Here is a 22,282-nt window from a genome sequence, read left to right as displayed (position 1 = left end):
TCGGGGGTTTCCTTCAGCGGGAGGAGTTGGCAAGTTGAAAAAAGGGATGGCGTTGTGCAAACAGAACGAGTAGTGAGAGAACCAAGGAAACCCCAGGCAGAAACAAAGACAAAGCAAGGGTCTGTTTGAGGTGTTAGGAAAACATGAGTCTGAGGGAACACCTCATCAAGCTGTAGACAGAAGTGCACCTCCTGTGTCAGTCCTAGGAGAAGGGGAGTTGGAGGAGGCGAGAAGGAAGGGAGAGGAAGGAGAGAGATGGAAATTGGGCAAATTGGAGAAAGGCTTTTAATGAAGTCATAACTTGAGCCTGAGCTCTGTCTTTCAGCACTTCGTGTTTTCACTCTGTATGGCCTCGCTTCTGGAATTTTCTTGTTCCATGAGTTTGGCTGCATTAGCCACTTGTTAACGACCACCAAAGGAAATCTTCGGTGGGAGAAGGACTGGGCGTGGGGCAGGCAAAGATGGAGGGATCCAGAGTTTCCAGGAGTGAAAGCAAAAGAGAAAACAAAACAAGAGCAGAAAATGCTACATTTTATCCAAATTTGTCCTTTTCCGTTGTGATTATGATGAGATCAGAAGGATTTCCAGCTTACCTGGAGCTACTCTGGTTTGAAAACACAAAAAACTAGGCTCCCTCCCCAGGATGTATTCAGTACATCTGAAACTGTTGTGTGAGGAGATTTTTAGCATTTGTGGTAGGGGCAGGGTAAGGTTAGGAGCTGATAATGGAAGACAGTGGCAGCAGAATCAGGTGAAGCAGAGCCAGTGTCTAGAACCTCAAACCATGGATTAGTCCAGAAAGTGGACGACATTGAAACAGCAGTATCCAAACTAATTCCATCCTCAAAATTGCAAGGAAAATCTTAACGCTGAGCCCCAAACCCAGCGCTGCAATGTCTACCTGTGTCCACGTGCATACTGCAGTGTGGCTGAGTGACTGCTGGGACTGAAAAGAGCAATGGGTTCACCTTGGGACATCCAGTGCTCAAAGATTCACCGTTGCAGGAGTAAGCATCAGAAGGACCCACTGCCTGTTTACTAGAGGTGGGGCTCTCCGTCACACCGGCTGGGAATTGCTGTCTCATCAAAGCTGTCAGTAAGAGTAGGGAGGTTTTGGTGCTGCTCCCAAATCAAGGAGTGGGTGGAATATCCTTTGGGGAAAAAGACTCACATGAGTCCAGCAGCTCTTGTCTGGCTTTGAAACAGTTCAGCATGATTTGTATGCAGCCGTGGAAGGGATGCCTGTGCCAGGTACTGGAGCTTCCCCATTTTTCTGCAGTGGGGATCTGACTGCAATGCAAGCCTTGGTACCAGGCAGTAGAGATCGCTTGGTCCTAGCTGGAGCATCATGAGCAGAGCTGTGGTGTTGAATCTGCATGCTGGGGAAGCCAATAACCAAGAGGCTCTGAGAGCTTGGGGGCAGAAGGTAAGCCTCTGCATTCCCGGTGGGAGACAGTCTTAAGGCTGCTGAGAGCTGGTCGCTTCCAGCTTTATTGTGATTATCCATCTCAGCCATAGGATGCTGCTAAATGTCTGATTACTGCGTTGTTAAAGCCCTAAGCCTGAAATCTGACGACTGCATGGGCTCTTGAGGGGCAGCCACTCCTCCTCCATCCCTCCACCAGTAATCCCTCCTTTCCCTTGGAAAAATAATAAAAAAAGAAAGACAAGTGATATCTGTCTGCAGCAGCGCTTTCCAATCAAGTGAAAAGTAGCTGGAAAATCAAATCATCTGGTAAGTTTCTGCAAAGCACAACTCTATCTCTTTAAAATCTCCCTTTCTGAAGGGCTGAGCTGAACAGCAATAGCTGCTGATGTAAAACAAACCATTATTCCTCCTATCTCCTCTCCAAGCCCCCTCCCTGCAGACGCATGAGTCTGAGGGAGGCAGATGCTCTCTGAAGACTATTTTCCTCCGTTAAATAAATTCACTTTCAAATAATGTGTAATTAAATGTGTGGTATTGAATTAATGTTTTATTCTGAGTGCTCTGGCAGCAGGGGACTGAGGGGCCTGGCTGGTGGAAAGAAAACACGTTTGCCAGAACAACTCACTTCCCTTCTCTCAACCTCTTTTCCTCCCACCCTGCCAGGAATCCTCGTCCCTGCTTTGGAGAGCTGCTGGAATGAGCCACTGAGTCAATGAGACGATGCTTTGTGCAAACTTCTACTTATGGTTGTCATGGGGCTCTTGGGCATTTACCCAATGCAAAGACCTCAGCAGCCCACTCTCGTCATTCTACCTTTCTTTTGCTCCTCAGAAGAGCCCAGTTGTATATTTAACCCTCTTATTCAAAAGGCAGAGCCCAAATATCCCATCGGAATGTGAAGTTGGTGCTGGATGTTTCAGGAGATGGGCTGCTGAAGCTGGAGAAGCAGATTGGCTTTGCAGTCTCATGTCAGCCAGAAATTCCTTGAGAGGAGGCAAGAGATAATGGAAGCATTGCTCTGTTTTTAAGCTTTTCATCTAGAACATTAATAAGATTTTAGTCCTGGTGTTATTGCTTCCATGGGAGCTGAGGAGGAACATGGGTAGGCACAAGGGGTGTCTGTCTCACCCGAGGACATCTCAACATGTGCCATCTTCCCAAGTTAGCTGTGTATCAACAGGCCTCTGCAAACTGTTGTGTGTCCCAGCTGAGATTGCTCTGCATCCAGTAGCCATGGGATGATGTATCTCATTCTTGTTGTAAAAATAATCACCAACGGTTTTGTACTCTGACTTACAGGACTGAAATGGATGACAGAAGCTTGAAATGGTGTACTGTTTTTATAGGAGTGTTGGATAGTTGAAGCTGTGACATGTTTTTCCCTTAGAAAGTGTTTGTGGGGCAGTACCAAATGCATTTAAGTATCACTGATGTTTTTCAGATTCTTTTTTTAAATGAAGAAAATGAAATTTTGCTTGGGCTTGGGTTTAAATTTGGCAGGTGTGTTACAACAGCCCATGTTGCCTGCTGCCTAACCAAGGTGATGGTTTTTAGTGCAGTATGGGATCTAGGCGATCTTTTGGTTGAAGTTGTGGTTGCGTCTTGCCTTCCTCTCAGCTCCTACACGCACATGTCCCTCAGTGCTCACATTTAACTCAGAGCATGTTGCACATGCCATGCTGTTGCTGCTGCTGTGTGGCTGATACCAGGGCTAGGGATGCAGCAGGTGCTAATCCAGTCACTCTGTGCTGCTAATCAAAGCACTCTGCTCAGCTGGGGAGCTGGTTGGCTGAATAGCAGCTCTTCAGTATGTCAAGGCTGGCTGGAGTGAGCTGTTGAGGAAGAGGTAGCTCTTTGGGTTAGTGCTTCCTCTCTCTATGGTATTGCAACAGCAAAGGAGCTGATGATGTTCTGATTGTAAGCAGTATGGTTGGTGGATGGAAGGTATTTTGAAAGGATCAGAGATCCAGGCTACAGGTTCTATTAGAGCTGTCATCCAGGATTAGCAAGATTGAAATACAGCCTCAGCAGTGCAGTGAGTGCTCTGAGCAAGGTGGTCTTGCAGGGTCTGCAGAGCAGTGGGAGGGAAGGATCCTGCTGCTCCCAAGAGTGGGCACCCAGATGGCTCAGCCAAGAATTATGTCTGCTCCATGGAGGTCCTGGAGATTCAGATATGCTTTCCATCAAACCCCGTGGGTTTGGGGTCATTTTGAAAGGACTCTCTGTACTGCTTGGTGCTTATAGTCATGACTACTTTGAACCTGAGTCCTTAAAAGGGTGCCTTGACAGAGGAGCTTGGCAAAGAACCAGTGTCTGGGCACAGAGCTGAGCCGCCATAAGCATGTACCTGGGCCTTTTCACAAAGGTTGCTCATATCAGAGCTGGGAGAAAAGCCACCAGAAGTGGAAGGCTACGTGCTCAGAGCCTGTGTGGAGTTAAGAAACGGCCTGCTTACTTCTTCATTTGTTTTTTATAATTTTGTGAGACTGATTCTCTCTTTGTTTACATCTACTTCAGAGCAGTCTGCAATTGAAATCAATATCCTCGATTGACTTTGATGGATTTGCAGCAGGCCAAAAGGGAGACTCAGACTCTGTGCAGCTAGCCTATGCATTATCTTCTCTCGCTACGAGACAGGTCTGTAAGAGAATGACTTATCAGCCCTCCAGTGCAAAGCTTTTTGATCTGGCCCTACCTGATCTGCACTCTTGTCCAGATCACAATTGACTGCCTGGCAAGGAAGGCGCTCCAATTGGTAGTTACATGTCTTAATGACACCATTTCCAGCACAAATTGTGAGCCTGGTTGATTTGTTTTTAATTGTCGTGGAGCAGGCAAGTTATGCAGGATTTATTTATAAGAATTATTTTAGCAGTGAGTCAGAGAAGAAGTGAATGAATCATATTGACTAACAGAACTTCGCTACCTTTTTTTGTGGACAACTTGTGTATAAAGAAAAAAAAAAAGGAGAGACAATTCTTTGGCATAAATTAATTGTTACAGCAAATGACTCAGCTACTGCTGAAAAAATATCATTGTTATCATTTACACTGTGTTGTTGATGCAAATGAGGCTTGAGAAGCTCATGAAATTGAGGCCATTACCACAAAGAGTCGTAGATCACACTCCAATCAGGATATCCTGCAAACACACCTGAAAGAAGTCTGTTTTAAAAGAGGGATTGAGCAGGAAGAAAGGTAAGAAACAGGAGGCCAGGCCAAGCAAGAAGAAATGGCATGAAGTGACAAAGCTAAGGGAGGGAGGAGCTGATGATGACAGAAGCAGGAAAACAGCTCTCTCTAGAGAAAACAGCTGTATGTAAAGGGGGTGAAACCAACAGAAAATTGATACTGGTCATTTCTAGGCTATAAGAGAAAGCTGCTGATGGTAGAGAGTAGCAAAAGTAAAAGAGAAGGTTTCCATGGGTTTCTTCTGTTTCCCTAGGAAGCTGCATGTTATTTGTGAATTGGGAGTCCAAGGAAAAGAAATCTGCTGGAAATACAGCACCTAGGTAGGCTGCTGCTTGGGAGTTGGAAAGGAGGAGGTGTGAGGAATTAATTTCAGATCTAGTTCCAGTTGGAACACATCATCCAACTTAAGTTGTTTTGCATTTTGCTGCAACATAGGTACTGTCACTGTTCATGGTTTACTCTGTTTGGAGTTTGATTTGTCCATTTACCTCCCACTGTAGTCATCTGTGTTGAAACACTGCATCATGCGCAGCCAGGTTTCAGGAGTATTATCAAACTGTGGTTTTAAGGATGCTGGCTGTGATGGGAATCTCAAATGCAGTATTTACAGCATCGTTGAACCCTTCTCTTCCTTTCCTGACCCCCAGGACTGAATTGGAAATGAGACGATAATTGGTATATTAGATTCATGAAATAGGCCCATGCAAGTTGCTGATTTGTTCTCGTGGGATTGAAATGCAGTTGCTATTGGAAAAACATTGTTTTCACTGCACGCTGTCTGCTACTGGCCCTACAAGCTCTACCTGGGATTTCTGAGTTGAAGGGGTGTCTTTCTGCCTTGACTTTGCCACATATAAGACAGAATCTGTAATACGAGTGTAAAAGATGGGTGAAGAGTCACTGGATCAGTCATGTAAGCAAAAAAGTTCTGGCTTTTTCAGGCTCCTTCCCGGGGGCTGGTGCAGAAACACTATCATGATGCATGAGAAATGTAGAATTCATCTTGTCCCCTCTTTCTCTTCCTTTATATCCCTGGTTGCGCTGGGCCTGCAAGGTTAGTAAACTAGAATATGTTTGTGTCAAGAACAGAAGCAGATGCAAGTAAGGGACACATGGGAACAAATACAGGGAGGAAGAAGTTGCCGTTTTTAGACAGCCGCTTTTCTGACTGAATGCACTTGAAGCACAGATCAAGCCATCCATTCTGCAGAAGGTTCAGTGGAGGTTAGGTAAGATCCCATTGCAGATCCAAGGCCACAACCCTTCTGCCTTGAATCTTCTAGAGAAGAGGAAAGCTTTCTGCTTTGAAAGCAATTTGTAAAAGGAAATGCAGCCTCTCCGATTTGCCCTCTTGCTAACAGCCTTACTTACCCACGTGGCAACACGATTGAACTGATGCTGTGGGGCATTCCCAACCTGCAGGTCAGCTCTTGCCTGGTGTGCTTCATGTGTTATGCAGAGTAACAGAGGAGGTGAGGTTTGAAACGTGGTCTCCTTGTGTTTGCCTTGATGGACAAGAAAGAAGGTGAAGGATCTGCCTGGCTCTCCTTCTCTATCAGACAGTGATATAGTAATCCTCAAACAAGGACTGCAATATGTTTCATTTTAAGCCAGTTACTTCAGTGCTGTGCGTTTCCATCCTTCCTGTAGATACAGCACAGCCTTGAATGAGTTCCCATCATGTTGTCAAGTCTGGTTATTATCCTGTCGGGTCTTGCAGTGTTTCCTGCGTAGATTCTTCCTTTGAACTGTCTGGTTGGCTTGTTTTTATAAGTTAATGGTACAAGGGGAGAGGAAAATAAGAGAGCGGTGCTTATGGGAAGGCAGTTTGCCTGCCTACACCTTGTCAGCAGGGCTGACCACAAGGCAGCTGAGACGGATTAGCACACCAGTGCCTGCCTAAAACAAATAAACACCAGCTGTTTATCAGACAGGGCTCTGCTTCCTCCAGGAGGACGTAAACAGATTTATGCAGATGAACTTCCCAGGTGCCCTTGCAGCACAGCATCTTTCATGGCTATTCGGCCTTCGTTATGAATTACGGCCAGGACAGACAAGCAGAGAATAGATGCAAGGTTAGAGCAATAACAGCCATTTGTACGGCGCCGGGACGCTTTGTCAGTGCTTTGTGTTTAAAGCCCATATTTAATAATAATGCAGGATTAATCACGGCGCTGATCTCACTGTGAATGGGAGAATTTGATGTAAACTTCAGTATTTTAAGCCTATAGCATGTGAAAAGGCAATTTATTATAACTCGCTTATTATTCCATTTGTGCCTAAAATACTATGGTGGAAAATTTACGTCCTTTCAAGGTTGAGAGAAATTATGATCAGCAAAAGAGCTTTTCTGACTGTCCATTAAGATTGTCCAGTTACTGTCTAACTGCTCAACTTCCCGGACCTATTATATGTATGTTTTTCATAACCATCCAAGTTTACTCTTAATCCAGCAGCGCTGCGTGGGTCTGCTATCTCAAAAGGATTACTCCTCCCTTGGTTCATCTCCTTCTGCCATAATATCTCCTTAAGTTCTTCATATGCGTTTTCCCTGAAGCTTCACAGGTGACCCTAACAACTTGCTGTGAAATCTGGATTTTGAAGACAGATGGGATATTATTTTAATAATGTAGACATAATTACACAGTCTGGACTCTGGCTCTCAGAAATGTCTCATCATTTATTAAGACGTTGTTGAGAAGCAAAATTGGGAGCTGAAAATTTGGGGCAAGACCTCAGGGAGTTTGGGAAGAGAGGTCTACTTCAGTTCTCACGATGTTACCAATTATGAAAAGTGTTAATAATTTCAAATACCATCACTGATTATTCTGAGATAGTTCTTTTTTTTTTTTTTTTAAATCTCTCATTAAATAGGTCAGTTGTATTGCAGTGCTGCATTTCTGTTGGGATTGTGAGTTTTTTAAGTATACGTGGATTCTTCTTAATGCAGGATTATTTGACTGTTGCTGATCAGGAGACAAAGAATACAAATATGTGGCTTGTCAGTACAACAAATCCTGGATACTACTGCGATGAGTGCTATAGAAATACATGCCAAGAGGAAGAAGAAAAAATACTTTTCCTCTATTAAGTAAATAGTAGCATTTGAACTTTTCTCAGATTAGGATTTTCCTCACCCAAGTGCATTGCTTAACATTTCAGCATGTAATATTTCGGATTTCTCAAGGTACTCCTTAAACACTCAGCTAAACTAGATGGAGAAGGCAAAGTCCACATGTGATGTGTTCTCACTCGTTGTCATTGCAGACTCAAAACCAAAGTCATTTTGGATATGCTTTCCATTCTGTTCCTTTGTGTTGATAATATTATTAATATTGGTTACTAACAGTTTTCAGTCTATTGAACGATTAATGAAAAGGTCAATGAGATTCCTCTTTAGAAGCATCATTTATTACAAGGCCCATTGCCTATGCAATCTTGCTACATTCATCTTCCTTAACAAGCAAAAGGGCCAGAGATTGCAGCTTCTTAAACCTGCTTGTGAGCTCCTAATGAGAAATCTTAATTGTATGAAAGCCATTATGATGTTACTCTTTCACTCTGCTGGCTTTTGGATGCGTTGAGTTGTACCTGGGTTGCTTTGAGGTGTCAGAACTCATGGCCCACTATTGGTGCCTACTGGATCAAGGGTGGCAGAAGCTGGTGGTAGGCTGGGATTGCTGTTCGTGATGCTTCCCTGCAGCCAGTGTGAAACCTGCTGTCAGTCACTCTTGCTTCCACATTGTCCCAAGGAAAATGCATCCAAGCTGATGGTGGCCGCTCACACTGGCTTCTGTGGCATGTGGAAGAGTGGAAAAGATTCAAAGTTATGAATTCCCCAGGGTGGGAGAGGGCAGTGTCCCATCTAATGCTCCTGCCTGAGCAGACCTCTGATGTGTCAGCTTGCTCACCAAGTGCTGGGGAAGAGCATACAGCTCTCACTGCCCTGCTGTGACCATCAAGCTGAAGGTGATCTGTTCTGCAGCAGTTTCCGAGGCAGGCAGTTAGCTCCAGTGAAGGGAAATACAGAGGAATAGCCAGCTGCCTCTAGCTGCCTTCATAGTCCATTTCAGGCATGAAAAAGATGCCTCTTCATATTGCCAAGGCAGCTGTATGGGCACTGTGATGCTAGAAAGATGCTTAATGTTTTGGCAGAATGTAGCTGTGCCCTGGTGTTATCCGCAAAAATGAGCATGGAAACCCTCAACCTCTCCTTGCAATCAGTGGCATTTAATCAAGACCCTGCATTTGTGGAGATCTCGCTGGTCATTTGTTTACCCTTACCTACTACTTGGGTACATCTAGCCCTTATGAATTGACCCTGTTAGATGATGTGTGAACAGCTGGTGCAGACCAATCTTTATGGGCTTCTATATTTCCATTAAATTAATAGCTATGGCTCTTCTGAGTCTTTCTGGAGCCTCAGTTGCTGTTCTCTGTCAACCCTTGACATCCTAAATGTCAGTGAAAAGGATCATTGAAACTAATGGTTTGAGTTCACCCCTTGTACCAGGGATTTGTCCTGGGGTGACCTGGAGGGAATGGTTGTGTGGAAGATGGATACAGGTTGAAGCATTGCTGCAGGATAGTGCTCGGTGCTCCCAGCCACCTCCTGCTAGTGCCCTAAGGTGCTGGGGTCATTGGTGCTCTTCCTCTTGGGAACACTTTGGCTTGCCAGTGTTTAAGCTCAGAAATCTGCCTGAGTTTAGGTTTAAACTGATCCACGCTGAAATGCAAAATTCAACAGCTTCTGGAAACTCAACCTTCTAATCTCACCCAGCCTGGCATCAGAAGTATGTGACCTTTGCCTTAGGAGCCTTTGCTCCACAGGAGATTAATTATTTCCTGGATCATTCCAGAAAGATTCAGGTCTTCATAGCTGATTTTGCCCCAAAGGTTCCTCTCCCTGAGGACTCGCCTGCTTCAAGTTGTAGTGAAAACGTGATAAACCTCAAGTACTTTCCTCACAGATGTTTTGCATAAGCCTAACTCCGTCTCAGAGATGGCTGCATTCCGTGGGTGGGTGAAAAGATCCCTGTAGATATTTTTTGCGAAGCAATTTCGGCTTGCTAGAAAATTGAATTAATTGTTTTCCATTCCCTGAATTAACCCTGATTCGTTCTTCCCTCAACCCTCTCCCTCCCCTCCCTCCAACAGATGTCCAGCATATTAAGAGGAGAGACATCGTTTTGAAGAGGGAGCTGGGAGAAGGTGCCTTTGGGAAGGTGTTCTTGGCCGAGTGTTACAACCTCAGCCCCACCAATGACAAAATGCTGGTGGCAGTGAAGGTAAATCCCAAGGGCGAGTGGCAGAGAGTACAGCAGGGGCTGCATGGGAAAGGGAGGCAGGGGAGGGCTGGGGGCTATGGGATGAGATTTATCTGATGCCGGAGATTGTGGTAAATCCACTTAGTCACACAGAGTTCCAGCGTTTTGCTTCAAGGTCGCCTGTTCTCGCCAATGCCAAAGCTTGTCTTCCTGCCGACGCGGACAGGAGACGTGGAGGAGGAACAGGGCTGGAAGGGCTCGGATCTGCGCAGCCGTAGCAGCAGTGGGGAGGCTGCCTTCCCTCTGCGAGGGACTGGGACCTTCTCTTAAGGGACTTAACTTGCTGAAGATGAAACAAAAAGAGGCCTCAGCAAAAATAAGCACTTGAAAGCTAAGCACGGCCAACCAGTTTGCTGGGAGCAGTTTGCTGGGACAGCTTTGCTGTAAGATGAAAGAAGTAAGGCAGCAAGAACTGCAAGATTGCACTTTTCACCTCTGGGACTGGTTAAAGCCAAGGTAGCACAGCTACCCACATCATTAATCACCTAGTTATGTGGCTGGCATCTGCCCATCGGTGTTAGCCGATGCGATCCCGTCTCTCAGGTCTCTACTGATCTTCATTTGCATGTAGGCAGAAACAGCATCCAAACTTGTTTCCATTAATTGCTACTATGAGCTTACATCTCCAGAGTGCCTTTCATCCCAACAGATCATACAGATCCAGAACTGGAGCGGAGCCTTGAAATCAGGCTTTTTGCCAGCTGTGTGGGGGGGAAGCATTCTTCTAATTTGGGCTGTGTTTTATGTTGTAGGTTTTTTAAAAAATGGAAAGGAGTAAAGAAAAGGGGAGAAAAAAGGCTTCGCATATTGAGCTGAGCTTTGGCTGCGTTTCTTGAAGATCTCATGCTCCCAGCAGAGGGTGGAAGCCACTTCCATGGTCACCGCAGCTCTGAGCAGCAACAGGACATGCTGCTTAGGATGTGGGGTCTCTCCCTGCTGCGTTCCAGGGGGCTCCTTCCTAGGGCCAGGACTAGGCAATGAAAGACTGTGGCTAAATGCACTCAGATTTCCAGTGGATTTAAAAACTGCAGCCTTGCAGATCAGCTTTTGATGTGATGGCGTGGATAAGTTTGCTCTTCTGTTCAGCTTGCTTCTGAAAACATTTTAAGAAGCACTAAAAAAGTATAGTCAGCAAAAAGCGTTGAGGTTATAAAGTCAAGTGTTAGCAATGCTGGAGGGGCTGCTATTCGGGGCACGTCCTCTGAACACATATTTTTCATTTCTCTGTGGCTTTCTCCTTTGTGATGACGGCTCTTGTTTCTGAGAGCTCTCTAGAAGTGAGTGTGCTTGTTTTCACGGCCATCCAGCTGGGTGCTGAGGTTGCATGGTCCCCATTTGGCAGAGGGCAGATAGAATCTCAGGGAAATTGAGGGGGCAGAATCCACCTCGCTGGAGGACAGTGACCAACCTGCCTTTGCAGCCAGACTGCAGATACCAGACCTACGTTGATGTTAAATGTGGTGTTTGTGGAGACCTGGCACTCTTGCCACGTGAGCAGGAAATTCCTAGGAAGCATCAGCAGAGCTGGCAGCTTGTGACAATGACTGCAACCTGCAGGCAGAGTGAATGGCTTGATGTCACACAGCAATCCTATGACGGAGACACAAATGCAACCCACCCCAAACCTTCCTAGGAGAAGCATTTTTACTCTGGATTTGGCCTCTTCCTTGAGCCCCCATCTTCTTTTATTGGTGGTAGGTGGACAGTTGGACTAGATGATCTCAGTCTTTTTCTTTCTACCTTAATGATTCTATAATTCTTTCCTGGTTCTACCACTTCCAGATCTTGTTTCCTTCACTTCTAAAGGCTGTGCAACCTTAGGAATGTTTTTTTAATATCCCATTTTGTGTGATATTTACAAAGTCACAGTCCTCACACCTCGGGGAAGTGACAGAGTGTGAAGGAGATGAAACCAAACTCGCTGCAACCTGAAATATTATGTGCAACTACAGGAGAAAGGGGAGAAAGGAGTCATGGGGGAGGGGAAGTGTTTTCCTGGAGAGAAAAGAAATAATGGGAAGCATCAAAGTTATGAAGATATTAAATGACTAAAAGTAATTGGGTGCCTGAGATAAGGATGGATGCTTTGCCATCTGCACAGCGTAACTATCATCCATCTAAATATCTCTAGTCAAGCTATCCCAGAGGACACAGAATTACAATAATATTATGCCATGTGCCTAGCAGGGTGAGGGCAGAAAAAGGGAATGAGAAAGTGTCCTAAGGCTTGGGTAAAACCTTGCAGGAGATCTGCTGAATGGGGAAAAAGCAGCTCCTGGGGAGGACTCGGTACTTCTCTGTATGTGAACTCAGCACAGCCATCAGGCCTCACAGCTCATCCATCTTGTCCAATATTCTGGACATCCCAACTTTTTTTGCTAAGTGACCTCCCTTGATATCCTGTGATGACAACACTTTGCTCTCCTATGAAACTGCCCAGTTCCTGATGGACAAGCTGGCCTTCAAGCCTGGTAACCCACCTCCATCAGCAGCTGCACCCACAGCAGCATCTTCAAAGCAGCCCTGCAATGCTAGGCTGCAACCTAGCTTGGTGTACTCACGTGAAAGACAAGATATTCTCAGTTAGGATACTGATTTCAGCATCAGTCTGCCAGGGGGACTGTTACAAACAGCGGGGAGTGAAAACATGATTTTAAAAATTATGAGAAAAGTCTTGACAGTGTCCTTCTTCAGAGGCAGTTTGAAAAATCCACACAATAACTGCACAGCCAGGCAAATCCATCTTCTGAATAAAGGCAGTATAGTCAGCTATTTCAAAATAAAAGACAGATAGCGAGGACTAGCTGGCTCAGGAATTTAATAATAATGAGATATGAAGCCATTCACCCCTAGGTCACCAGTACAAATCCTGCCCAAGCTGGGAATAATTGGAAGCTATTACCCTCTGTGGCATGTTTGTTGCTTCCTGGGAAATGAGTTGGAGACCCCACTGGGCTGGTAAACATACTAACAAAATGCTGAGGTGGTGCCAGCAGTACCTGCTGCTAGCTTTCCCGATGCAACTGGGTGGTGGCAGTGGTTCCTATCCTCTCCTGCCCTCATCAGCTCTTCCTCAATGCCACCCCCCCTTTGCTTTTGGCCTCCTCTGGTTTTGCCCATCCCGTACATACGTGTCCCTTCTTTCAGGCACTGAAAGACCCCACCTTGGCAGCCCGCAAGGATTTCCAGAGGGAGGCAGAGCTGCTTACCAACCTGCAGCATGAGCACATCGTCAAGTTCTACGGTGTGTGTGGTGATGGTGATCCACTCATCATGGTCTTCGAGTACATGAAGCATGGGGACCTGAACAAGTTCCTGAGGTATGTGCAAAGGAGGGCATGGCAGATGCAGCACAGCTGTACCCCTGGGCTGCTTGTCGTAGATCTGTGGTGCCCAGAGAGCCATAGACGTGTGCATGGTCCTCAGCAGATTTGATGCTTGAAGTCCAACCCCAACATTTCCTCTTTGGTAGTCCCAAGGGTTGTCCAGGTGAGCTGTGGAAACCAGATGTTTTTTCTCCCACCCCTGCAAGTCTGAAGCTGGAAGGTCAGCAGCCATGACTCCTCATGCCACCCAGATACTGGTTCGATAGCACCAGAACTGAAATACTCCTGAGAGGATCTTCCTGGAGTCCTTCATCTGATGCTATCCTGGGCAGTTTGCATTTGCAGTTCGCATTTCTAAATTCAGAAAAAAGAGGAGAAATTTAGGAGAGGCCTCAGGCAGTGTCTGTGCAGTCCATCCTTGGTCCTTGTGCCCTGGATCTCAGCAGACAAAATTTTCTAACCAGTGGCACCTCACTACTCCAGAAGATGGGCAATGACAGATGAAATGCCATAATTGCCTTCTATGCCTCTAGAGAGATGCAAATTGCTAGACCCCCACCAGTCACCATTCATTAGCAGATAATTTGCATGCCCTGAATCTGCCACTGATGAGGGGCAGAGAGCAATGTTGGGAGGATGTTTGTGGTGCTGCTCTCTCACGATACAGAAATTATGCTCTGGAACCTGCATGCAAGTGGAGTGGTACTTACCTCTTGAAATAATTAGTAGGTTTATTTCCCAGTATTTACAAAATTGGACCCTTGATATTTTCCTGCTTTGACTGCTAAGTGTGAGCATGATTGCAGCGGGAACAGGAAGCTCGAGCACATCACATCTAGGTTTGGGGCCGGGATATACTCTGTGCTTATATTTCCACCATCACAACCCATTTCTGCCCAAGGAAAACAAGGAAACAGATCTTTTCCTGAAGTTTTCATTTTGAAGCAATCACCTACACCAGAAGGGCTGTGGGGAAGGACCCCATGGGCGGCCCTGCCCGTGGGCAACAATGAGGTTGGAACTAGATAATCCCTTCCACCCCAGATCATTCTATGAATCTTTCAAGCAGGGCCAAGCTGTCTGCAGCTCTCTTGAAGCATTCACAAGACAATGGCGGAGCTGGGAACACACCTGCACTGATTTCCCCCCTCAATTTGGCATAGTAGAGGCAGACTGAATATGAACTTATAGGTCATCTTCTGTTTCATGCTCTGCATGGATGACATTTTTGGCCAGGTCGGACTCAGGATGGAAGCTGCAAGGGGGTCAAGAGGGTGATGCAGGATTCAGGTTTCCCTTGATGAATAGTAGGTTTTACTGGGGCTCTGGAGAAATACAGACACAGCACTGCTGGAAGCACAGCATTCCTAGGGCCAGCATTCATGGACTGGGGGCTTCTGAGCATTCAGATCCCATTCTGAAGGCCTGCAATAACTGCATTCCCTCTCACCTCACCAAATATCTCCATCACTTCCTCCCTTTCCTACAGTACACACACAGGTTATTTTCTTCCTCATATTGATAAAAGCCTCCACCACTCCCTAAGAAAAAGGAACAAGAAAACAAAACCAAAAGCCACGCTTCTTTGACAGGGACCAGCCAATCTTATGATCTTGGTGTAAAGCTGAACCAAACTCCTTGCTCCAAGAAGAGATGGGCAGCTTCTTTTCGTATTCCCTACATCTTCTTGATGCAACTAGATGCACTAATATCCCCCCAGTTAATCTCAAGAGTAGGCTGATGCTCCTTCCTTTAGGACTATACCCATGTGGGATGGAGGAGGGGAGGAAGGAATATGTATTACACAGGACATACATAGATAAATCCTGTATAGTAAGATGTAGAGAGACTCAGTGAAAGGAAGGATGTTGGCTGATCACGTTTTAAACATGACCTGTTCCCATCAGATGTAGACAGTTCCTTGGAAGTAATTATTGTATTTGAAAAAGGTGGCAGTAATGAGATGGCATTATGTCCTTCACTTCTCATCTTGGCATAGTTACTCTTGACACCAGGTATCATCCACAGTTAAATATGGTGTAACTGCAAGGCACGTCTGGTATAAAATGTCCAGCATGGTTTTAGAAACCACTGCTTGTCCTGCCCATCCCACACTCACTGCAATATTGCCCACTCACAGCTTCCCGAAACACTCCTGGCTCCTCAGCCCTCATTTCTGGGCTTCCTCTCCTCTTCCAGCTGTTCTGGGAGGAGATGGCAGGTGAGGACCCTTGGGGCTGTGCTTCTGGTGGCAGGGCAGCAGGAGATAACTGAACACAGCAGCAAAAACTATGGGTTGGACCCCGAATGTCTGGATTCTTTGATTTGCCCTAAGCCCAACAGGGTAATCAAGAAACAAAGGAGAGAAAAAGATTGGGTCTTGTGTGTTGTTCAGTCCCATATCAAGAAGGAGGGAAAGCTCTGTGTGTGCATTTCCATTTGTAAGCTCTCTGCAGGGCTGACAACAGGGTGAAATGCCAGAAACTATTTCAATGAGAACAGTTTCAAAGCTTCAGCAGAGATGCTGCACTGCATCTTAGTCATGAGGAGGAAAGTCACAGCAAAACCTCTTGCTTTTCCCTAAATATGAGGGCTTTTGTTATTCCACCTTCAAAGAGGCCACAGCAGTGTGAGCTCCATCGGGAAAAGAGACATCACAGAGGGAGCACAGCAAAGACAGGCCTGGTACACAGCTAGGGAGAGGATTTAAAGGGGGGCAGGACAGGAATGACCCTGACCTCAGGTCCTGCCTTTACAACACACTTTGTTCAGCAAAATGTTGCCTTTTGTTGTCCAGGATGTTCTCTCCATCTGCTGACATTCAGACATTACCCCTGCACCTCTGCTTGTGTCTTCAGAGTTTACAGCACCTGTGTTACCTCTGGGACAGCTTAGGGTATAAAGGGTACTTTCCAGGGATGCTGGTGTTCTTCTGAAACCTTGCCTGTGATCTCTGGTTGTGTTGGTATATCAAATGAGAGGAGGTTGTTCGGTGATAAGGTGTGCGGATGGAAGAGAAGAGGCTGTATGGGATTAATAAAGAGAGTAAGCAGCAAGAATATGATGGCTGGGGAAGAAAACTCCACATGTATAGCTCCACACCTGGGAATGTTTCCAAGGTAGAAGAATTAACTGCAGCAAACACGTAGATATCTGGAAGCCAATTCATTTTACACAAGTCCTGCCAAAGAGTAGAATGGCCATAGTGCATCAAGCCACTGGTCGCTCTGCCCTAGCAATCTGTCTTTCAACTGTGGCCATAAGAGGTTTCTTGGAGAAGAGTAAGGATAGAATGATGTGTGGCACCTACTCACCCACCAGATGTTCACCCAACCTCTAGTTCTGTAAAATGTTCTTTTTTCTTTCCTCTGGAGCTGTGTGTGCATCCTCACAGTACAGAGCTGGGGGGCCAGTCCCCACCCCAGCAGGAGCAGCAATCATATGGGATTCCTACCTCCTGGTCACTTTTGAGACCCAACTCTATGCTTTTTGCTTCTTCCTCCCTATAGGGCACATGGCCCAGATGCTATGATCCTCGTGGATGGGCAGCCTCGACAAGCCAAAGGGGAGCTAGGGCTATCCCAGATGCTCCACATCGCTAGCCAGATCGCCTCTGGAATGGTGTACCTTGCCTCCCAGCACTTTGTCCATAGAGACCTGGCCACCAGGAACTGCTTGGTCGGAGCCAACCTGCTGGTGAAGATTGGAGACTTTGGGATGTCAAGAGATGTCTACAGCACTGATTACTACAGGGTAAGGCAGCTCCAGTGGCCATCCAATGCTCAGAGTGAAGGGAGACTAGGAAATGTGACAGTAAATCAGTTTTTGGAGCTCTTGGGCTCACTCATTTGCTTATTCCCTCAATGAAACATGCACACAGATGTCTTATCAGGCACACTTGTGTTTGCCTGATCCCCAAACCATTGTCCTCACTCCTTTTGGTCCTGGACACGCCTGTAGTTCAGACATCCATGCAGATGCCTACACATAAGAGCTCCCCGTGATACCCCAGCACAGTCACACACTTTGGGATGACTCTGATGTCATCCTGATCTTCCTTCCTTCCTATTTTTCTTCCTCTTTTTTACACAGACTTTGATAAATTGGAGGTAATCCAAAGAGGGTGACAAAGATGATTAAAAGACTACAGGCTGTGACCTCTTGTGTTAGATTAAAGAAACTTAATACAGGGACCTAGAGAAAAGGCAACTGAAAGACTGATAAGTGCATAAAATATGGAAAAGGAAATAATAGGCAATTTAAGCTCAACCTCAAAAACACTTTTTTTTCCAGCAGGGACATCATTTAGACAATGGAATAATTTGCCAGAGGTAGGTTGCTGAGGGCCTGTCATTGAAGAAGTCCAGGAAGCAACTAGATAAAAATGCCTGGGCTTAGTGCAGAGGCTAATCCTGCACAAGTCTCTGGGGACTGACTCAGTGAGTCAGAAATGACTTTCCAGCCTTATCTTCTGTGATTTATGCTCGTGATGTCCCCTTGCCTGTGTGTCCAGCTGCACTGCCCTATCTGCCCGGGGTGGCAGCAACCCTGGGAGGAATGCATGTTTCTTACTCTTCCTCAGCTTCAGAAAATGGAATGTACAAAGTGTTTGGAGCACAAGTGTAGGGATTTGTGGTTGGGCCACCCACCAGGAGAGAAGGGCTTTTCAGCAGAAAGAGCAGAGATTTTTGCCTCGTGCTTGGTGTAAGGCTGGTTTATTTCTGGTTACAGTGCAGATGTTTGGCTCAGAGGCTGATTTCTATCAGTTACCTAAGAAAGGGTTGACCTGTGGGCTTGATCTGATGGCAGAGGTTTTCTTTATGTGATAGGAAGTTGCAAAGTGGAGTTGGGGAGGAAAAAAAAGATAAGGTTTCTGATGAGACATGTCATCTCTCCAAGGCCAGGGCACTGCCTTATCACTAAGTTTAATTACTAGTAAGGGAACCAGTCTTCTCTGTGCAGCACAAAAGCCTATGTTGGGAAAAGGTCTCAGTGGACTGCATGAGGTAGCTACAATCCCAACACTGCAGAAACATCAGTGAGATAGTGAGTGGGGAAGAGCAGTGGCCAGGGGAAGATGAGAAGCAGCTTGTGAGATCACCCATGCTCTTGCTTGGGTACTTCAGCAAATGAGAATTGGATGGGAGAACCCCCAAGAAGTGTGAACTGCAGAGATCTTCATAGGCCAGCTCACCATAGTGGGATTTGTCTTCTCTGTGGTGTCCTGTAGACCTCGTCCTGTCTGTGCAAAGTGCTGTGCCATGGTTGCTCTGTGCTCTCTCATGCCATGTCGTAAGGCTCTGTTAGTGGACTTCTCTCTGTTCACACAAATTGCTGTGTGGGACCAAAGCAATAACTGGTTTATCCTGCTTACCAGACTTGTACTTTTAGAACTCTAGATCACCAACTCAGTCCTCTATATACATGGAGACCTTTTCTCTGTTGCTATCCAGAGAGGGATCCTAGGTAATTACGCTTTTGATTACTCATATTTACTTTGTTATGAAGAAGCATTTACTTTCTCCTGCAACATGGGTAAGATAAGCAGTTTGGTTTCACTAACAGTAGTGCATTTCTGCTCTGTATTCCTCACCATTTTAATTCCCAGCATCTCTGGCAGGAAAGCTGTCTCTTCCAGGCTCCTGAGACAGTCTTTTCAAGTACACAGGCCCATCACAAAACCCACCAAAATACCCTAAGTGAGGGTTTTTGAACGGAAAGAGAAAACAAATGACCTCAAGCATTAGAACCAGACTGCCCCTGGTCCTCCCCCATGGAAGGTGGAGATGTGGCTGTAGAGTTAAGCTTTGAAACTCCTTTCTGCAGTCCCTGGTCGCATCCACAACCAAAATGGTAAAACTCCCAGGGCTGCTTCTCAATGTTTGTGCACAACATCTCTGCTGTTGACACAACCTGCCATTCCCAGAGGCAAAACCTGGAGCAAAGTTCTGTTTCAGGTGATTTAGCGTGCCCAAGCTGCAGCCTAGGGAGAATTCCACTAAATATCATCAGTACAGTATCATATACAATATCATCAGTACACGGTGGAGGGTTACACCTCGAAGCTGACCACAAGTGGCATGTCTGGAGGATCTCACTCTGATGGGTCCCTGCATTTGCTGCTGCCCAGGCCATACGAGCATGGATAGATTGGCATGTGGGTATATGAGTGTGTTCCAGGCTCATGATTAACTCATAGGCATTTAATCTCTTTCTTTTAAAACAAAGGAAAAACACCATCTGCCTCCTGCATTTGTGGGATGCAGAAGTGCTTTACAAAGGTGAACTGCTTAGTTTCCTGTCACACATTTGGGGTAGGGGAAACAAACGTTTGTGTAACAAAAGCAGCAGAGAGGTTTGTTTCCTCTCTCTCCAAGGTTCTCCATGCTCTGCCTGAGCACAGGTGCATCTTTTTCCTTGTGCATCAGATCCCTGATGGTTGTGGAGGTGTAGGCAGGGGAGAAGTGAAATGGCATCAGGTCAGAAAGCAGAGGAAGGTGGAGGTATAGGGGAGGCTGGGAGAAGTAGCCCACCCTTGTGTGACAAGTCAGGGATGCTGAAGGGGCATTTCTGGGGTGTGTTGTGTAATGTGCCATGCAATCTTTCATTTAGGTCTGTATAGGAATGCAGGGTGAAATAGATCTGTAAGGGAGATAAAAGGTTCAGGAGGAGTTTTTTCCCACTTGTTTTCCTTCTAGAAAACATGTGAGCAAGTGACTTCTTAGGGATGTGTCAGGACTGTGACACCAGGCGGTGGGATGCTGTGGGTCAGGAACATTGTGCCGCAGTCACACTGAGCACATCTGCTGCCTGCCCATGGAGCAGGACCAAGATCAGTCGCCTTTCTTCCCCCAGAATGAGTAATCCAGCTCCCAAACAAAGTCATTTGGCAGCCACTCAATGAAAGGGCAGTATTTCCTTATCTTCAGAAGAGAGCAGCCTTAAATCCTAGTCAGCAGTCCTTAATAAGTTCCAAGGTTACATGCTGCCATGGGTTGGACATCAGCAGCAAAGACGTGGGTTGAGTAGAGGAAGGATTAATGCAGGCACTGAATGTCATGAAGACATCCCTCTGTCCAATTCTGCTATGTCCTACCCCTCTAGCATCCTGCCCCAAAGCCCAGGCAGGGCTTGAAACCTCTCAGGAGTTGAGCACCGTCCTTTTGCAGAGGTCTGTCCTGAACGTGCTCCAGGTTACTGTTCATCATGGGGAGGACACCTGCTTGTGAAAAAAAAACAAAACAAAACAAAACAAAACAAAAAACAACAAAAAAAGTGCACATGCTGAGTTTGCAAATGGCTCTGAAAATAAGTTTCTGACAACATAGAACTAAAAACACAATCAAAAAATGCGTTGAAGAATTCTGCATTTTCAACGCTATGGAGTGCTCTATGGATTTGGGAGAGACGAGGTTTACAGGAAGAAGCAATATCTTTTATTAAACATCTGATATTGTTGGAGGGGGAAGAAAAGAACATTTTAGACACACAAGTCCTCCCTAAGCTTTTTTTTTTTTTCTTCCTTTTTTTGCAGTGATATCAGTTGATTTAATAAAAGATTAATATCTCTTCCTATGAACCTTGGCTCTCCCATCCTTAGACCATTGGTGCCAAAACAACATTTCTGCTATGACTTTGGCCTTAGGTCAGCGTTCCTTAAAAAGGGATTCCTCTGGCAGATGCCTCCTCCTCTGAAGCATGAAGGTTTGCTCTGCAAACATTTTCTTTCTTCTCTTTTCTTAATATGGCCAGATTTAAAAAACAACAACAACAACATATTTTTGATAATTTTCAGTGCTTACTGTCAGATTCTCTCTCTCATCTAGACCAACTCTATTTCTTATTCCCTGGAGATCAAAACTGTTTTCTTTCTCCTGGGCTGCAGTCAACTATTTATCCAGTGAAGTTTCCGTGTAAGTAATAGATCAGTGAGGTTTAACAGCTGCCCGGTTCATGTTCCTTTGGAGACTCATTCAGCATGGTTGATAAGACTAATAGGCGAGGCTTGCAGTGAAGGCAGATTTAGAGACTCGATGCTTCAATGTCAGTGGGTTAAAGAACTAGATGATCTTTGAGGTCCCTTCCAACCCAAGAGGTTCTGTGATTCTAAGAAGGCAAGCTCAGTCCCTGGCTGCACAGACAGAGGAGAGGAGTCTTGTGTGAAAGGTACAATGCATGTACTGCATTCAGCTTCCAGCAAAAGGTCAATTTCCAGCAGGCAAATGCTACGCGGATGCTAAGTGGTTAATCATTGCCTTTATCTCTTCTGCCTCTTCTCACGTGGAAAATGCTCAAGGAGGTTGTGGATGTCCCATCCCTGGATGTGTTCAAAGCAAGGCTGGGCAGCCTGGTCTGGTGGTTGGCAACCCTGCACATAGCAGGAGGTTGAAACTAGGTGATCATTGTGGTCCCTTTCAACCCGGGCCATTCCATGATTCTGTTGTTCTATGGAATACAGTGTGCTACTCTCTCTCCCTCCTATCTCACAGAGTTTTGGGAAGGTTTCATATTTGTAAATATTTGTTACACTAAGGAGAGACTTAGAGGTGAAAGAGCATCGTTTTCTCCTGTACTAGGTGAGATCATGAAGGGCATGTCCTGTCTCTAGATCATACCTAAGTAAGAACAGGGAAATCCTGGAGTGACCTGGAGATCTCCCCTGGAGACACCTAGTGATGGTTCGGATGGGCCACTTGGACAGGGCCATACTCCTACTATGTGCAGGAGTCTGCATATACATGTTGAAAATATTATAGCATCTGTTTACTCACGTGTCCCCTTCCTCCCAACCCCTGATTCATTATTTCTGTCCTTGTTCTCATGGCAGTCATTCCTTCTGTGTGTCCCATGAGCTGGGTGGCTCGCAGCACAGAGGCTTACAGCTGCTCCAGTTAACATTTTGGGGGCAAAAGGGCCAATTTCCATTTAAGCAGCGGTGAGACTGGAAAGAGGGGAGGTGAGGGAACCGCTCTGCTGTGGGGGCATGGGATGAAGTGTCTTTGTGCTCAT

The 22,282-nt window shown here is 45.9% G+C and overlaps 1 protein-coding gene across 1 annotated transcript in view; it reads left to right on the top strand.

Moving 5' to 3' along the window:
- The window catches only part of NTRK3 (neurotrophic receptor tyrosine kinase 3), a 177,440-nt gene that overhangs the window by 132,948 nt on the left and 22,210 nt on the right, over positions 1-22,282 (top strand). Inside the window, exons 13-15 of the mRNA XM_042824711.1 lie at positions 9,778-9,908; positions 13,095-13,267; positions 16,783-17,026. Of these exons, the coding sequence (XP_042680645.1) occupies positions 9,778-9,908; positions 13,095-13,267; positions 16,783-17,026 (548 nt within the window). The remainder of the gene's footprint in view (positions 1-9,777; positions 9,909-13,094; positions 13,268-16,782; positions 17,027-22,282) is intronic.

Source organism: Centrocercus urophasianus, unplaced genomic scaffold (assembly GCF_019232065.1).
Source record: "Centrocercus urophasianus isolate 14NV4802_14NV808 unplaced genomic scaffold, USGS_Curo_1.0 seq_23, whole genome shotgun sequence".
Lineage (NCBI taxonomy): Eukaryota > Metazoa > Chordata > Aves > Galliformes > Phasianidae > Centrocercus > Centrocercus urophasianus.
The sequence above is the reverse complement of the archived record's forward strand: the minus strand, read 5'-3'. Positions and strand labels throughout refer to the sequence as shown.